Source organism: Microcaecilia unicolor, chromosome 11, assembly GCF_901765095.1.
Source record: "Microcaecilia unicolor chromosome 11, aMicUni1.1, whole genome shotgun sequence".
Lineage (NCBI taxonomy): Eukaryota > Metazoa > Chordata > Amphibia > Gymnophiona > Siphonopidae > Microcaecilia > Microcaecilia unicolor.
Window position 1 is genome coordinate 168,338,994 of NC_044041.1, and position 17,951 is coordinate 168,356,944.

The following is a 17,951-nucleotide window of genomic DNA, read 5'->3' on the forward strand; positions in this document are numbered from 1 at the left end:
GATCCCTCTCACCTACACCCCCCCCCCGCCATGCACGACTCCACCGGCAAATGGTAAAAGACGGATACAGCAGAATCTCCAGGATCCTTCCAGATCCTCTTAGAAAACCTTTAAAAAGTTCACCTTTTTCTTGCACAAACATTGAGATATGGACATTTAACATATATTCTCCTTTAAAAAAAAAAAGAAAGGAAAAAGAAACGAGTTTTTAACACTGTGGATTATTCTCCCCTCCCCTCTCAGCCCTGAACACATCTCAGTACATCCTTGTGGTCTAGAAGAGCAGGAAAGATTCCCACTCTTTCCTGCCCACTGCGTCCAATCCTCTTCTCTGCCGCTGTTTTTAAAAAAATGACTACAGATTCGTCAAGCGGCGGCCTCGCAAGTCTTCCATGGAAGTCTTGCAAGGCCGTTGTTTGAAGTCTCGGCAGCCATTAAAAAAAAAAAAAAAAAAAACAGCAGCAGCAGCAGAGAGAGGATCCACGACAGCAGACAGGAAAGAGTGGGGATCTTTCCTGCACCACTAGATCACCAGGATGTACTGAGGTATGTTTGGGAAGGGCACCCAGGGCTGGAGGGGAGGGGAGACGTCACATGACTCGCCAATGCTTCCGTGGGATCCCTGCAGGGCTCAGATCCGTCCCTGTAGGATCCCTTCAGGGTTTGGGTCCATCCCTGCGGGATGCCCGCAAACCTGGGTCCATCCCCGCGGACCTGGATCCATCCCTGCGGGATCCCCGTGGTACCCATGGGATTCCCTCTAGTCCCATTCCCATGCAGCTCTCTACTTGAGAGTGGGAGACTTGCCCAGGGGCAAGTGGAACCCAGCAGGCAGGTGGAAGTGTATGCCAGTGTAGAGCACATGCCCAGGTGCAGGCAGGTCTGAGTAGTGCTGGGGACAGACCCTCCAGGTGGCCGCAGGGTTAACCCCAGGTGGGTGCGAGACGTTTCGTGACACCTTGACTATGTCTTTTAGCATTTAGTTTCATGGTCCTAGTCCTAATACTAACTGAAAGACTAAATAACTGCCACTTATTAACTTGTTCCACACTTATCACACCTGTAGAATACTGTGTATGTCTCCTAGTACTATAGAAACAATAAGGGGTTAAGAACACAAGAATAGCCATACTGGGTCAGACCAATTATCTATCTAGCCCAGTATCCTGTTTCCAACAGTGGCCAAATCAAGTACCCAGGGCTTTTTTTGAGGGGGTATTTCAGGGTACTGAGTACCGACACCTTTTCCATTGTCTGCTAAAATTGACCCATGGTCCCTAAATTTTAATGAAAGAACTCAGGTTCTACACAAAAATTCTGCCTTTTAATAGATTCTGTGACTAGTTGCAGGGGGCCTGGCTATTGTGGGGTGGCTCCCTTAGTGATCACCCAACCCCTGAAGGGTGGCCTGGCATTTGGCACCTTTTTTGCTAGAAAAAGCACACTGCAAGTACCTGGCATAAGTACATAAGTAATGCCATACTGGGAAAAGACCAAGGGTCCATCGAGCCCAGCATCTTGTCCACGACAGCGGCCAATCCAGGCCAAGGGCACCTGGCAAGCTTCCCAAACGTACAAATATTCTATACATGTTATTCCTGGAATTTTGGATTTTTCCAAGTCCGTTTAGTAGCGGTTTATGGACTTGTCCTTTAGGAAACCGTCCAACCCCTTTTTAAACTCTGCTAAGCTAACCGCCTTCACCACATTTTCCGGCAATGAATTCCAGAGCTTAATTACACGTTGGGTGAAGAAAAAGTTTCTCCGATTTGTTTTAAATTTACAACACTGTAGTTTAATCGCATGCCCCCTAGTCCTAGTATTTTTGGAAAGCGTGAACAGACGCTTCACATCCACCTGTTCCACTCCACTCATTCTTTTATATACCTCTATCATGTCTCCCCTCAGCCGTCTCTTCTCCAAGCTGAATAGCCCTAGCCTCCTTAGTCTTTCTTCATAGGGAAGTCGTCCCATCCCCGCTATCATTTTAGTCGCCCTTCGCTGCACCTTTTCCAATTCTACTATATCTTTCTTGAGATGCGGCAACCAGAATTGAACACAATATTCGAGGTGCGATCGCACCATGGAGCGATACAAAGGCATTATAACATCCTCATTTTTGTTTTCCATTCCTTTCCTAATAATACCTAACATTCTATTTGCTTTCTTAGCCGCAGCAGCACACTGAACAGAAGGTTTCAACGTATCATCAATGACGACGCCTAGATCCCTTTCTTGGTCTGTGACTCCTAACGTGGAACCTTGCACGACGTAGCTATAATTCGGGTTCCTCTTTCCCACATGCATCACTTTACACTTGCTCACATTAAACGTAATCTGCCATTTAGACGCCCAGTCTCGTAAGGTCCTCTTGTAATTTTTCACAATCCTCCCGCGATTTAAGGACTTTGAATAACTTTGTGTCATCAGCAAATTTAATTACCTCGCTAGTTACTCCCATCTCTAAATCATTTGTAAATATATTAAAAAGCAGCGGTCCTAGCACAGACCCCTGAGGAACCCCACTAACTACCCTTCTCCATTGTGAATACTGCCCATTTAACCCCACTCTCTGTTTCCTATCCTTTAACCAGTTTTTAATCCACAATAGGACATTTCCTCCTATCCCATGACTCTCCATTTCCTCTGTAGCCTTTCAGGAGGTACCTTGTCAAACGCGTTTTGAAAATCCAGATACACAATATCAACCGGCTCCCCTTTGTCCACATGTTTGTTTACGCCTTCAAAGAATTGAAGTAAATTGGTCAGGCAAGATTTCCCCACACAAAAGCCGTGCTGACTCGGTCTCAGTAATCCATGTCCTCGGATGTGCTCTGTAATTTTGTTTTTAATAATAGCCTCTACCATTTTCCCCGGCACCGACGTCAGACTCACCAGTCTATAATTTCCCGGTTCTCCCCTGGAGCCTTTTTAAAAAATGGGCGTTACATTGGCCACCCTCCAATCTTCCGGTACCACGCTCGATTTTAAGGATAAGTTGCATATCACTAGCAGTAGCTCCGCAAGCTCATTTTTCAGTTCTATCAGTACTCTAGGGTGAATACCATCCAGTCCAGGAGATTTGCTACTCTTCAGTTTGCCGAACTGCCCCATTACGTCCTCCAGGTTTACCGTGAAGTCAGTAAGTTTCTCCGACTCGTCCGCTTAAAATACCACTTCCGACACCGGTATCCCACCCAAATCTTCCTTGGTGAAGACCGAAGCAAAGAATTCATTCAGTCTCTCCGCTACGTCTTTGTCTTCCTTGATCGCCCCTTTTACCCCTCGGTCATCCAGAAACCCAAATAGTGGCAACATTCCATACTACCACTCCTGGGGCAAGCAGTGGCTTCCCCATGTCTGTTTCAATAGCAGACTATGGACTTTTCCTCCAGGAATTTGTTCAAACCTTTTTTAAACCTAGATACTCTGATGTTACCACATCCTCCAGCAATGAGTTGCAGAGCTTAACTATTCGTTGAGTGAAAAAATATTTCCTCCTATTTGTTTTAAATGTATTTCCATGTAACTTCCTTGAGTGTCCCCCAGTCTTTGTACTTTTGAAACAAGTAGAAAACCAATTTACTTCTACTCATTCTACACCGCTCAGGATTTTGTAGACCTCAATCATATCTCCCCTCATCTGTCTTTTCCAGACTGAAGAGCCCTAACCTCTTCAACCTTTCCTCATATGAGAGGAGTTCCATCCCCTTTATCATTTTGGTCACTCTTCTTTGAACCTTTTCTAATTTCGCTGTATTTTTTTAAAAGATACAGCAACCAGAACTGAACACAATACTCAAGGTGAGGTCGCACCATGGAGCGTTATAGTATTTTTGGTCTTATTCACCATCCCTTTCCTAATAATTCCTAGCATCCTGTTTGCTTTTTTGCCCGTTGCTGCCCACTGAGCAGAAAGTTTCAGTGAATTATCTACAACACCTACATCTTTTTCTTGGGTGCTGACCCCTCAAGGTGGACCTTAGCATCAGGTAACTATGATTCGGATTATTCTTTCCAATGTGCATCACTTTGCATTTGTCCACATTAAATTTCTTCTGCCATTTGGATGCCCAGTCTTCCAATTTCCTAAGGGTTGATGTTCAAAGTGATTTAACCAGCCAGAAATGACTCTTTGCTGAATATTACCCCCAACTGCTAAACTCAAAGCTGGCTATTTTGTGGGCGGATCCAGGGGCAGAGTCAGTATTTTAACGCCTAAGTTTAGCGGTCTAATTGGCCCGCATAAAAGTCAGTCTTTATGTGGTGTTGCTTATGAGATTAAGGGCTTCTTTTACAAAACTGCCCTACTGATTCTTGGTGCGGCAAATGAGAGGAAGCTCATTCAATTCCTATAGGCTTCCTCTCATTTGTCGCACGTGAATCGCTAGTGTGGCTTTGTAAAAGTAGCCCTTAGTGCTGAATAACACACTTAACCACATAAGAGATTTATAAAGCCGGATATTCAATGCCATGCCCAGACATAGCCTGGCATTGAATATCCAGGAATAATGCCAGCAGCAGTTAAAAAAAAAACAAAACACTCGCCACCACCAGTTGAATATCCATTTCTAAGCCATTTATTGTTATATTTATGAGTTTATTTTTAAGACCCCCCAGTCGCAAACAATGGCTAAACACAAACAAACACGGACAGCAAAACAGATTAAAACAAGCATTAGGAGTAACAATAGTAAACTTTTAGTCCTAAACCATCTTTTTCAGTGTTTGTTTTGTGCTGATTACAAATGACTGACTGACTCTCTCTCAGTTAGCACCACAATTACCCAGGGATTTTTTGCTTATTTTTTTATCTCTCACCCTCCCCCCCCCCCCCCAAAAAAAAATATTTAGTCTGCTCATTGCAATGATGGTCCTGGGCTCAGGGCCACGCATGAGAGCTCCTTCTAGAATGTTACAATCATGCGCCCTAAATCTGGCTACTAGGTATCACCCTTGAATAAGGCCATAATTTATTTCTGGGGGACTTCTGCACAAAAATAATTAAGAATTCTGCAAAACTTTTGCATACTATATTTATCAAGATAATACAATATAACCATTATCTTTGAGTGGCAATTAATCTAAAAACTTCAAAACAGAAAGAATTTCTTGCTCACAGATGCAAAATATTAAAGATTTTGGTGCAGATTTCCCCCAGGAGAACAGAAGTAGTGCACTATAAGTAAGACTTCTCATATTTGGTGATCTGACATTAGCAAACAGAGACCCAGAACTGAGCAACAGGCAATGCTGACTTCTTGCAGGCTGACAGTACTAGTAGCAACAAAATATTATATTTGTTGCTACAAACATCAGCACATGAAAAAATTTCAGTGCTACCTGGAGTTCATTTTGGACTCTGAAGATTACCAAATGACAATCCCTAAAAACAAAACCCCTAACCGTAAGGCAGTAGATCACTCTCCCCTATACTCATAGCCACATCCACACATACTACCCCCCTCTCTCCTACCTCACACCATCCCTTCAACATTTTTTCCTCCTCTTCCACCTCATTCTCCAACACTCTCCAAGCTTGTCTCCTCCCACCAAACATAACCCTTACCCTCTATTTCCCCCAGTTCATCTCTGCACCCCACACACATCCTCATACCTCCTGTTTCCCCAGTTTATCTTCCTCACTGCACATATTCCCAACCCCCATTCATGTCTCTTCCAGCTCATTGCTCCACACGTCTCTTACCTCATGTCTCCTTCAGCTAATTCCATCCCCCAAACACACATATTCCCCTTACCCCATCTCCCCTAGTTCATCTCCCCCACTCCACCCACATGTCCCCTACCCTTTTTCTCCCTCTGTTCATTTGCCCACTACACTCATCCCCCTTAGCTACTATCTCCCCCAGTTCCTTCCCTAACATATGTTCCCCTGTTCTCATTTCTGTTGATGCTTCTCCTAGCTTAGTGGTTTTCAACCCAGTCCTTAGGGACCACCTGGCCAGTCGGGTTTTCAGGATATCCACAATGAATATGCATGAGGGAGATTTGCGTACCAAGAATGCAGTATGTGCAAATCTATCTCATGCATATTCACTGAAAAGCCAACTGGCCAGGTGGTCCCTAGGTTGAATACCACTGTCCTAGCTCATCTCCTTCCCCCTCCCGCATGCCATTACACTTTCCCTTCTCATCTCCCTCCATTCATATCCTCTTATTCCCAGTCTCTTCGTAAGCACATCTTTAGACCTTCTCATCACTGCAAGCATCCCTGGCTCTTCTTGCACTGTATGAGTATCCAAAAATAGCCCAGAACTTTGGCAATGCATATGGTGCAGGAAGAGGATCTGCTTCTTTTCGGTCACACTCTACACCCTGCCAGCCTGGGAGTTTCTGCACAAATTCTGCATTGAGAGTAATGGCTCTTTTCCTCCAGGGGGCAGTGAACGCCCCCCCCCCCCCCCCCCCCCCCCCCAACATCCCCAACTCCAGCTGATCTGGAGAGCAGATAATCCACTTCAGGGATCCAACTAGTGACCTTCTGCAGGGCAGTGCTCAGCAATTGCCACAAGCCACAGGGCTGTTCCCTATGCTTTTCATTTAATGCAACCCGACAACTGACAGATTCAGTCCACCTTTTCTTACCTTGCTTAGTTTTAATTCCTGCTCACACCTAGAAACAGAGGATAGTACAATGGCGTTGTCTCTTTTTTGTTCTGTACTAGGGAAATCCACTGCCGGGTTTGCATGCACTGCATGATCCTTTAAAAGAAAGAAGTGCATGAATACATCAGATTTATTCATCATGCATGTAATTGTCAGGCCACCATAGAGCAATCATGTGCCTTTCTTTATTTCCAAGTGTGTGTTAATATTTTAGGAATACACAGCAGTGTCTGGTGTATGGGCACAATAAGAATCCATGTGGGTGAGCACAGAAGATTGCATGGTTCGCTCAAAGGAAATAAATGTCATTTCTCATTCAAAAGCTGTTTAATTTCCAGGCAGAGAACAAGTCACACAAGACTCCTTATTGGACTCTACAGAGACTCTGAAAGAAGCTAAACATTAATTTTTTTTCTCCTGATTTCTATTCTCAATTATGCACTTACAAAAATTACCCAAGAGTATAGGTAGAGTGGAGGAGTAGCCTAATAGTGATGCAACAGGCTGAGAACCAGAGAAGCCTTATTCAAATCCCACTGACACTCCTTATGATCTTAGGCAACCCTCCACTGCTTCATGTACAGACTTACTTGCAAACCGTCTGGGGATATAGAAATGTTTCCTGTACTACTTGTAACTTGCCATGAGCTACTACTTCTACCCCATAAAATTAGGCACTTGTCGACCACAAGTCCGGGATCCAAGATGGCGCAGTGAATGGACGCACCTGTGTTAGCTCCTGGAAGTTGCTCTGTTTGTAGGTCCTCTTCAGTGCCTCCGTCGCCTCATCAAACATGGGGAAACGGAGGGGAAAAGTGAAGGAACATCCCTCAGCTCCTGTGACTTCTTCGGTGACGAGGCAGACAACTTTGCAATTTTTCAGACAGCAACCGGGTCCTCAGGGTTTTTCGACCCCCTCTGCAACTCTCGGCGCTTCGGCATCGATTGAGAATGGAAACGGGGCTTCCCTGAGCCCCGTGGAACGAGTTGCTCCACCCCAGCCTGGAGGGGAGTTGCTGGCAGCTCTAACAGAGAAGGAAGCCGAAGGGGTTCAGCTCGATCTGTTTGAGGGAGTGTCTGCAGTAACGGAGGCTGAATCTCAAGGCCGAGAGCTATTGTTACAATCAGCTTCAAAGGTATTGCCCCAGGACATAGTTTCTAAACTTGCTTGTTGAAGATCAACCTCACTCTTCTCCAGCCATTAGTGGTGTGACTAGACCAGCAACTGTGACATTAGAGTCACTATGGGACATGGTTTACAGCATTCACACTTCTATGCAAACTATTTTAAAAATGAATACTTCTGACATAAAGACTCTTTCTGAGGCTGCCCTGCTTCAGGCGCAAAAGACTGCACAGCAAACCTTAGATTTGGAGACTGTGAATACTAAAATTCAAGAAATGGGATCTGTAGAAACGGCTTTGGTTAAGGATAACAATTTCCTATATAAAAGATTGGAGTACCTGGAAAACCAGGCTAGAAAACTTAACCTCAGGTTTCTTAACTTTAATTTCCCCTTTGGACATGGTTACAAAATATATGATTGATATTCTTGGAATGGATAAGGACTCACTGCCTCCCCTTACTCGGGCTTATTACATCAGGAGTAGTGGAGTGGTGGAAGAAAATCCCCTGATAGCAGGGGAAGGAATGGATCTTACTTCTTTCCTTGAAAGTTCATTGGAGATAATTACTCAGAGGTTGACTCTGTTTGTTACTTTTGTGCTGGAGCCCGATAGGAATGCCGTATTAAGGCTTTCCTTGAGACACTTAGAAAATCTGTTTCTGGGCTCAAAAATTCGTATTTTTCCTGATCTCTCAAGGCCTACACAGATGAGACGGAGGGCCTTTCTGGAACTCCGCCCTAGGGTGGTGGCACTGGGAGCAACTTTCAAATTATGTTATTGTAATGTAATGCTTGAGGGTAAACAGTTTCAATTTGTAGACCCAAAACAGTTAAAAGAATTTCTAGATGCTAGAGTGGAATTGAATGTTGTGTGCCCTCCCTAAATGCAGGCTGGGGTCTGATCCAGAGGTTGCAACCATTAGTTCGTAATTATTGCTATATGTTTTATTTTTAAATTCTAATTTTTGGATTCCAAATTTCCTAAATTTGTGGACAGAAAGGCTGTTAATGATATTTCCTTTTATTTCTTTTTTGCCTTTTGTATAAATGCCGATTGCATACTCACGTATTCTGATGATATATTGAAATAAATGAATAAATTAAAAAAAAAAAAATTAGGCACTTGTCATTGTGCTGCAGTGATCCTGGCCTCGACTCCCGCTGCACTTAGCCCTCGAAGCAACTTGTGGAACAGCATCATCCCATGCCCGCTGTCACACACCCGCCACAGCCCGATTGTTATAGGGCTAGCGGCAGGATGACAGAGGGGCACGGCGAAGTGACATCACGGGCCTGGGCGCTTTTAGGCAAGCCCAGCCCCACCTCGAGTGTCTTCGCATCTGGTCTCCAGGTTCCTGCTTGCCGCTTGTCTCCTGGTTCCTGTTTGCTTAGCTTCAGCCTTCTCCTAGCTTCCTGCTGTGCCAAGCTCTTGTCTTGCCCCTTCTCCTTCAATTCTGGAAGTGACCTGTCTGCTGTGGTCAGGAATCCGACTATAGTCCTTGGGCCCACCACCCAGGATCATAACAGCTTGCAAAAGCCATGAGCTCAACAGTCACCAGTTCTACAGCTGCTGCAGCAGCTTGCGCTCCAGGTACAATAGCTATCCGGGGTCATACAAATGTTGACCCATTGGATTGACAATATCCAAGGGCTGGAAGTAGCTCTAGCAGCAGTCCCACCTCATGTCGTAGAACCTGGACTGGCTGTTGTTCCCAGTGGCGTGGGGATCCACGTCGCCCCACTTCCTTGCTTCAATGGGGACCCAAAAACCTGCTGGAGGTTCATGAAACAATGTCAAATTGTATTCGAAGTACGAGACTTTGTTTCTGATAGGGCCAAAGTGGCCTATCTCATTTCCCTCCTTGCTGACCCTGCTCTTGCCAGGACCTCTCCTAATTAGGAGAGGAATGAGCCTATACTGAACAACCTGGCAGAGTTTCTTGTCCATTTTCACTGGATTTTCAAGGAACCTGGCAAAGCTACCTAAGCAGCCACTGAGTTACTGAGCTTACGACAGGGGTCACAGACACTAAGTGACTATGCCATTCGATTCCGAACTCTAGCGGCTGAACTGGAATGAAATAACGAGAGCCTAGCTCCTGTGTTCTGGCAAGGCGTAGCCTCACAGATTGAGGATGAACTGACCAGGTGTGAGCTCCCTACAAATCTCGCTGATCTAATTTTACTATGCACACGAGTGGATATCTGCTTCTGTGAGAGAATTTTAGAACGCCAGGTCAGTCGCAGGCCTTTTTGGTCGGCTCTCACATTCCAGCGTAAACCTGCACCTCCCCCTTCAGTCTGCTTCATCCACCAACAATGGGAAACCTATGCAGGTGTATTGGCTGAGGCTTTCAGATTAAGAGAAGTAGCAGAGACAGGCACAGAAACTGTGCTTGTACTGTGGGGAGAAAGGATACTACGCCTGCTGGTGATTTAAGAAGCTGGGAAACCTACAAGTCTAGTTCTGGCCAGGGAGGCAGGACTAGAATCCTTCCAAAAACTCCCACACCCAGTTATTGGTTCCAGCTGCAACTGATTTGGAACCCGGAGTTCTTCGCTGAAGCGTTCATAGATTCCACGGCAAGAGGCAACTAGTCCATCATTATCATATTCCCCTTGCCTCAACCCATCCCAGTGTCCTGTCTATGGATACATTCAGGGACTCATCAAGACCAAACCACTCCCGCTCAGTTTCCAGATTAGGGTGTTACAGAGGGAGGGCATAATGCTGTATGTTCTACAAATGGCCGTGAACCCCATCATACTGGGCCTCCCTTGGTTACAATGGCACAACCCCCAGATCGACTGAAATCAGGGTCAAATAGCAGCTTGGGGTCGGCCATGTCGAGGACGGTGTTGGCGCTCCATTACTCTCCCCATGTTTGATGGCTGTTAATAAGCTGGAAGTTGGGAAGACCCTACCGCAGGCCTACTACAGGAGTTTGTGGATGTCTTCTCTAAACAACAGGCAGAGACCCTTCCTCCTCATCAGGCCTACAACTATCCCATTGAAATGTTGCCTGGGAAGACACCCCTCCCCCGGGGTAAAGTCTACCCAGTGTTGTGCCCTGAGACTGAAGCCATGTCCACCTATATCAAGGACAATTTGCAGCAGGGGTTCATCCGTCCCTCTACGTCCCTAGCCGGGGTAGGATTCTTTTTCATAGGCATGAAGGGTTGGGGGGGGGGGGGGGGGGACTGCGGCCGTACATAGACTACAGAGGCATAAATGCGATTACCGTGAAGAATAAAAATATCCCCTACCACTCATCTCTGAACTCTTTGACCGACTAATTCTTCACCAATTTAGATCTATGAGCCTATAACCTCATCCGTATCCGGGAGGGAGATGCATGGAAAACAGCCTTCAACACCAGAGACGGGCACTATGAATAGCTTGTCATGCCCTTTGTTCTGGCCAATGCTCCTGCTGTTTTCATTAATGATATATTACGAGACCTGTTGTACAAATGCGTTCTTGTCTATCTCAATGATTGTCCTGATCTTCTCCAGTTTGTTTGAACAGCACAGGCAGCATGTCAAGATGGTGCTCCACTGTCTTCACCTGACCCAACTATTTGCCAAATTGGAGAAATGTGTCTGAACGCTCTGAATTACCCTTTTTGGGTTATTTCATCTCTGATCAGGAGCTATGAATAGACCTGGCCAAGCAGTCTGCTATTTTTGACTGGCCTCGACCTTTGGATCACTGAGCTCGCCAGAGATTTCTGGGCTTCACCAACTATTACCAACAGTTCATCATGAATTACTCTGCTATTGCAGCACCTCTAACGGCTCTCACCTGGAAGGAGGCAACTCCCCGGGACTGGCCACCCGAAGCCATAGCCGCATTTGACCATCTGAACCAGGCCTTTATGACTGTTCCGATCCTTAGACACCCCAAGCCTGGGAAAAGGTTCTATGTTGAAGTAGACGACTCAGCCATTGGAGCGGGAGCCATCCTATCCCAGAACCATACCTGTGGGAAACTACTTCCCTGTGCTTTCTTCTCACAGAAATTTTTCCCAGCCAAGAGAAACTATACAATAGGAGACTAGGAACTTTTGGCCATAAAATTGGTGCTGGAGGAGTGGAGCCACTTATTCAAAGGGGCCAAATTCTTCTTCATTGTACTGACCGACCATAAGAATTTGTTATATCTTCAGGAGGCATGTTAGCTTAACCCATGACAAGCCCAATGGCCCTTGTTTTTCTCATGTTTCAATTTCCAACTGTGCTTTCGACCAGCGGAGAATAATAAGGCGAACGCCCTGTCTGATCCATGGAAATGAGTGAACAGACATCTGACCTTCAGCATGTCATTGACCCAGCTCGGGATCTTGACTGCTACTGTCACATCAGTGCCGCCGAGCAAGACTATCGTCCATAGATAACTTTGGAAGGACGTCCTCAAGTGGAGCCACGATTCTAGAATTGCTGGTCATCCTGGAATCTGAGGTCCAAGGAGCTCATTTCTCGCTCATATTATTATTATTTATTGCATTTGTATCCCACCTTATCCCACCTATTTGCAGGCTCAAAGTGGCTTACATAATTTTGTTACATACAGTTAATCCTGGATGTCGGGTACAATTATTGTTATGCCGAGATTAATTAAGGGAAGAAGTAGAGAGAAGAAGGAAAGAATTTAATAGGTATACTGGACGATGGGTTTTCAGAGGTGGATTAGTAAGGTTCTAGGTTATCATTGTAGGCTTTGTTGAAGAAATATGTCTTGAGGGATTTGCAAAATATCGTTGTTTCATTGATTGTTTTCAGGTCTCTAGGTAGTGCGTTCCATTGTATTTTAGTCCTTTGCAGTAGGGGAAGTGTAGGTCGAGAAATTTGCGGGATGATTTTGAGGCGTTTCTGGGAGATAAGTCCACAAGGTTTAACATGTAGATTGGGGCGTCTGCGTAAATGATTTTGTGTACCATTGTGCAGATCTTGAATGCAATACGTTCCTTAAGTGGGAGCCAGTGTAGTTTCTCTCTTAAGGGTTTTGCGCTTTCATATTTGGCCCTTCCAAATACGAGTCTGGCCGCAGTATTCTGGGCAGTTTGGAGATATTTGATGTTCTGCTCTTTGTAGCCTGTGTACAGTGAATTGCAGTAATCGAGATGACTTATCACCATTGACTGTATCAGGGTGCGGAATATGTATCTCGGGAAGAAAGGTTTTACTCTTTTGAGTTTCCACATGGCATAGAACATCTTTTTCGTCGTGTTTCGTGAGCATCGAGAGTGAGGTTTCGATCTATGGTTACTCCTAGAATTTTCAAGTTTTCAGATAGGCAGAGAACAGTATGGTGTGGTTATGGTAGGGAAGCTTTTTGTGTTATGTCGTGAGGTGAGAACAAGACATTGTGTTTTTTTTCTGCATTTAGTTTCAGTTGGAATGCATCTGCCCAGGAATGCATTATTTGGAGGCTTTGGTTAATCTCGTTGGTAATTTCATTTAGATTGTGTCTGAACGGAATGGAGATCGTGACGTCATCTGCATATATGTAAGGGTTGAGGTTTTCAGTTGCTAGAAGTTTAGCCAAAGGTATCATCATCAGGTTGAAAAAAGTTGGTGAGAGGGGGGATCCTTGGGGTACGCCATATTCAGGCGTCCATGGGGGTGATCTGTCCGCTTTCGTTGTTACTTGGTATGATCTTGTGGTCAGGAATCCTTTGAACCATTTGAGAACTGTGCCTCCTATTCCAAAGTATTCTAGTATATGTAATAGTATTTCATGGTCAACCATGTCAAAGGCACTGGACAGGTCGAATTGTAGGAAGAGTATGTTGTTGCCCCTTGCAATTTCTTGTTTAAATTAGTTCAGTGCAGACACTAGCACAGTTTCGGTACTATGATTTGACCGAAATCCTGATTGAGATTCGTGGAGAATTGAATGGTTATTTAGGTATTCAGTAAGTTGTTTCGTTACTATGCCTTCCATGAGTTTGGTTATGAGTGGAACAGATGCTACTGGTCGCTAGTTGGTTAGGTCCATTGTGCTTTTTTTTAGCATGTAGCGGTGTAAGTAGGATGTTTCCTTTGTCCGTGGGGAAGAGTCCATTTTGAAGTCTATGATTTACGTGATTCGTGATGTCTATTTTGAATTGTTTGGGTGCTGATCTTATTAGACTACTAGGGCAGATGTCTAATTTACATTGTGATTTGGCGTATTTTCCAATCCACTCTCAAGAAAGATATAAGGGAATTCATTTCATCCTGTCCAGTGTGTGCCACCAGAAACCCTGCCATGCCCGTCCTTAGGGCCTTCTGCAACTGTTTCCCCGTACCTAAGGAATCATGGAAGTACACTGCAATGGATTTCATTACAGATCTTCACCACTCTGTTATACTACTATATAGGGGTGGTGGACCAGTTTTTGGAAATGTTGGATTACCAACCACATCTATTTTTGGCCCACCACTTTCTCAAGGAAGTCTTCCAATTGCATGGCTTACTTATGTCCATTGTCTTTGATTGGGGTATACAATTCACCTCCAAATTCTGGTGATACCTCAATTGCTCTTTCCAGGTAAAACTGGAATTCCCCTCAGGATACCATTCACAGACTAATGGTCAAACTGAGAGAACGAATCAGAGCCTATGTCTCTGTCCTACAGGACAACTGGTCTCAGCTGTTACTGTGGGCGGAGTTCTGTCATATTAATCATGTGAGTGCATCCACTGGGGCCTCTCCTCTTTTTGGATTGTCTTTGTCCAACATCCCTGAATACTATGCCTGTACCCCTAGGTCCAGAAGTCCCTGTGGTTGCAAATACTATTACCTCACTTTCTCAGATCTGGAAGATCTCCTACTTCAGACGACTCAAAGATTCAACAGGCCAACAAAAGGAGATGCCCCATGCCCCTTTTCCAGATAGGGGACCTGGTATGACTTTCCACATGGGATCTATGCCATAAAATGCCTTCAGCCCAGTTTTTCCCTCGGTTCATTGACCCATCAGATTGGCCCTGTCACATACCAACTAAAACTACAGATCCACAACACCTTTCACATGTCCTTGCTGAAACCTCCGTTATTAAGGAAAATTACTAAGGCTTTTCCTACACCACTACCGGTTGATGCGGACCCCGACAAGGAGTATGAAGTGCAGGGTACTGGACTTGCGAAGGGTACGAGGCAGATTACAGTATTTCATTGCTTGGAAGGGCTTTGGCCCAGAGGACAATTTTATTTTATTTGTTACATTTGTATCCCACATTTTCCCACCTATTTGCAGGCTCAGTGTGGCTTACATTGTTCCGTAGAGGCGTTTGCCATCTCCGGTAGAGAAACAAGTACAAGGCATTGATGTGGTTGGATAAGGTTCATGTGTTATAGACACATTGGGGAATTATAGAGAGGAAGAGTTATGTAGAGTCTGTTACAAGCTTTGGTTTTATTGTGTTGCGGAGTTTAGGCACTTAAGTTGGGTCGATGGGGTATGCCTTTTTGAACAGGTTGGTTTTTAGTGATTTCCGGAAGTTTAGGTAGTTGTACGTTGTTTTCACGGCTTTTGGTAGTGCGTTCCACAGTTGTGTGCTTATGTATGAGAAATTGGATCCATAAGTTGATTTGTATTTGAGACCTTTGCAGCTTGGATAGTGGAGATTTAGGTCAGTTCGTGTTGATCCAATTGCGTTTCTTGTTGGTAGGTCTATGAGGTCTGTCATATATCCCGGGGCTTTGCCGTAGATAATTTTATGGACCAGGGTGCAGATTTTGAAAGCAATATGTTCTTTAAATGGTAGCCAGTGTAGTTTTTCCTCGGAGGGGTTTGGCACTTTTGAATCGCGTTTTTCCAAATATAAGCCTGGCTGCTGTGTTTTGGGCAGTCTGAAGTTTCTTTATGAGTTGTTTTTTTTGCATCCCACGTAAATTCCATTACAGTAGTCTGCATGGCTTAGTACCCTTGATTGTATCAAGCTGCAAAATGTTTCCCTCGGGAAGAATGGTTTCATACATTTGAGTTTCCACATTGAGTGGAACATTTTCTTAGTTGTAGAGTTAACTTGGCTCTCAAGTGTAAGGTTACAGTCGAGGATTTTCAGGCTTGCGATAGGGAGGGTGTAGTCTGGGGTGTTTATATTTGTGGGTTTGTTTGTATTGTATTGGGATGAGAGGATGAGACAGTGTGTTTTGTCTGTATTGAGTTTTAGTTGTAATGCATTTGCCCATGAGTCCATGGTGTTTAGGCTGAGCTTGATTTCACTGGTGATTTCTGTCAGGTCGTGTTTGTAAGGTATGTATATTGTGACGTCATCTGCATAGATGAATGGGTTGAGGCCTTGATTGGATAAGGACTTGGCTAGTGGTGTCATCATTAGGTTGAAGAGGGTCGGTAATAGTGGTGATCCTTGAGGTACTGCATAGATGAATGGGTTGAGGCTTTGATTGGATAAGGACTTGGCTAGTGGTGTCATCATTAGGTTGAAGAGGGTCGGTGATAGTGGTGATCCTTGAGGTACTCCGCAGTCGGCTTTCCACGGTGATATGTTTGATTTAGATTTCACTTGCTATGTTCCAGTGGTTAGGAAACCCTTGATCCAGCTTAGTATGTTTCCAGCAATACCGTCGTAGTCTATTGTGGTTTACCATGTCGAATGCACTAGACATGTCGAATTGAAGGAGAAGTATACTATTGCCTATTGCTATTTCCTGCTTGAATTTGGCCGGGAGTGTAATGAGTACTGTTTCAGTGCTATGGAGGGGACGAAATCCTGATTGTGATTCATGTAAGATTGAGAATTTGTTCATGTAATCACCGAGTTGTTTGGTTACCATGCTTTCCATCAGTTTGACTACTAGTGGGATGGATGCTACTGGGCGGTAATTGGTGAGTTCACGTGTCTTTTTCTTGGTGTCTTTTGGAATTGGGGTGAGTAAGATGTTGCCATTTTCCTTAGGGAAGAGACATTGTTGGAGTAAGTAGTTTAGGTGGGATGTAAGGTCTGCTATGAAGCGGTCGGGGGCGGTTTTTATGAGATAGCTGGGGCACGTATCCAATTTGCAATGAGTGTCTGAGAACTTATAAATCGCATGGGTAACTGTTTCAGTGGTGAGAGGAGCGAAGTTTGACCAGATTTGGTCCGCTGGGTATTCTCCGGGGGTTGGGTCCAGGCTGTTGATGAAGTTTTCGATATTAGTATTGTCGAGAGGAAGTTTACAATTTTCATTGAAATATTTAGCAAGTTTGTCTGCAGATGGGATGTCTGTGTTGGTTGTGGTGATTAAGGTGGTGGCTAGTAGTTTGTTTATGAGTTGGTATAGTTTCTTCGTGTCTTTGTAGTCTGGTCCTATTTTGGTTCTGTAATATGCCCTTTTGGCCTGTCTTGTTGCGTATTTGTATTTTCTTTGTAATTGTTTCCAAGCGTTGAACGTGTGTTCGTCTTTTTTTTTTTTCCATGCTCTTCCGAGTTGGCTGGATTGTGTTTTTAGTTTTTTCAGTTCATCGTTGAACCATGGTATCGCGATATGCCTTTGAGATGTTCTTGTTTGTATGGGTGCTATTTCGTCTAGTATGCTTCTGCATCTTTTGTCCCAGTTAGAAAGGTAGTGTATAGAGTCTGTTTGTGTTGTCCATTCGTTATTGTATATTTGTTGCCAGAATGTTTTCGAGTCTTATTTGGCCTCTTGTGCTGTAGGTTGTATGTTCTTGTATATGGCGTGAGCCCTTCTTCCGCAAGTTTAGGGATAGGTTTAGTTTGTAGTGATCGGTCCATATATCATCATTTATTATTAGGTTTTGGTCTGTGGCCAATTTGTATGAGATGAGGTTGTGTGTGCCCTTTGACGTGGGTTGCTTGCATGTGTGGCCATTTGAGATCCCATAAATGTAGGAATTCCTTGCATTCTCGTGCGCTGGCAGAGTTTGAATCTCCTAGTATCAGTATGTTTGAGTAGATTGCACAAGTGTTTGAAATGAAGTCCATGAAGATTGGCTGGCTTACATTCCAATTACCTGGTGGTCTGTAAAACAAGATGCAATTCAGGTGATCAAGCTATGGATTCTGATTGAGGCAATTTCGAGTTGAGTTGTTATGGACTCGGCAGTGGTTTCGGTTGTAAAGTGGGATCGATATATTAGTGCTATGCCTCCACCTCTCTTTTCCCTTCTGGTCCAGTGAATAATTTTGTATCCTGGAGGGCATAGGTCAAGGATTATGGGGTCCTTTTGATCATGGATCCAGGT

The 17,951-nt window shown here is 44.5% G+C and overlaps 1 protein-coding gene across 1 annotated transcript in view; it reads right to left on the reverse strand.

Annotated features, from left to right (window-relative positions):
* Window positions 1-17,951, reverse strand: part of LOC115480442 — a 56,202-nt gene that overhangs the window by 6,754 nt on the left and 31,497 nt on the right. Inside the window, exon 5 of the mRNA XM_030219121.1 lies at window positions 6,607-6,723. Coding sequence (XP_030074981.1) covers window positions 6,607-6,723 — 117 coding nt within the window. The remainder of the gene's footprint in view (window positions 1-6,606; window positions 6,724-17,951) is intronic.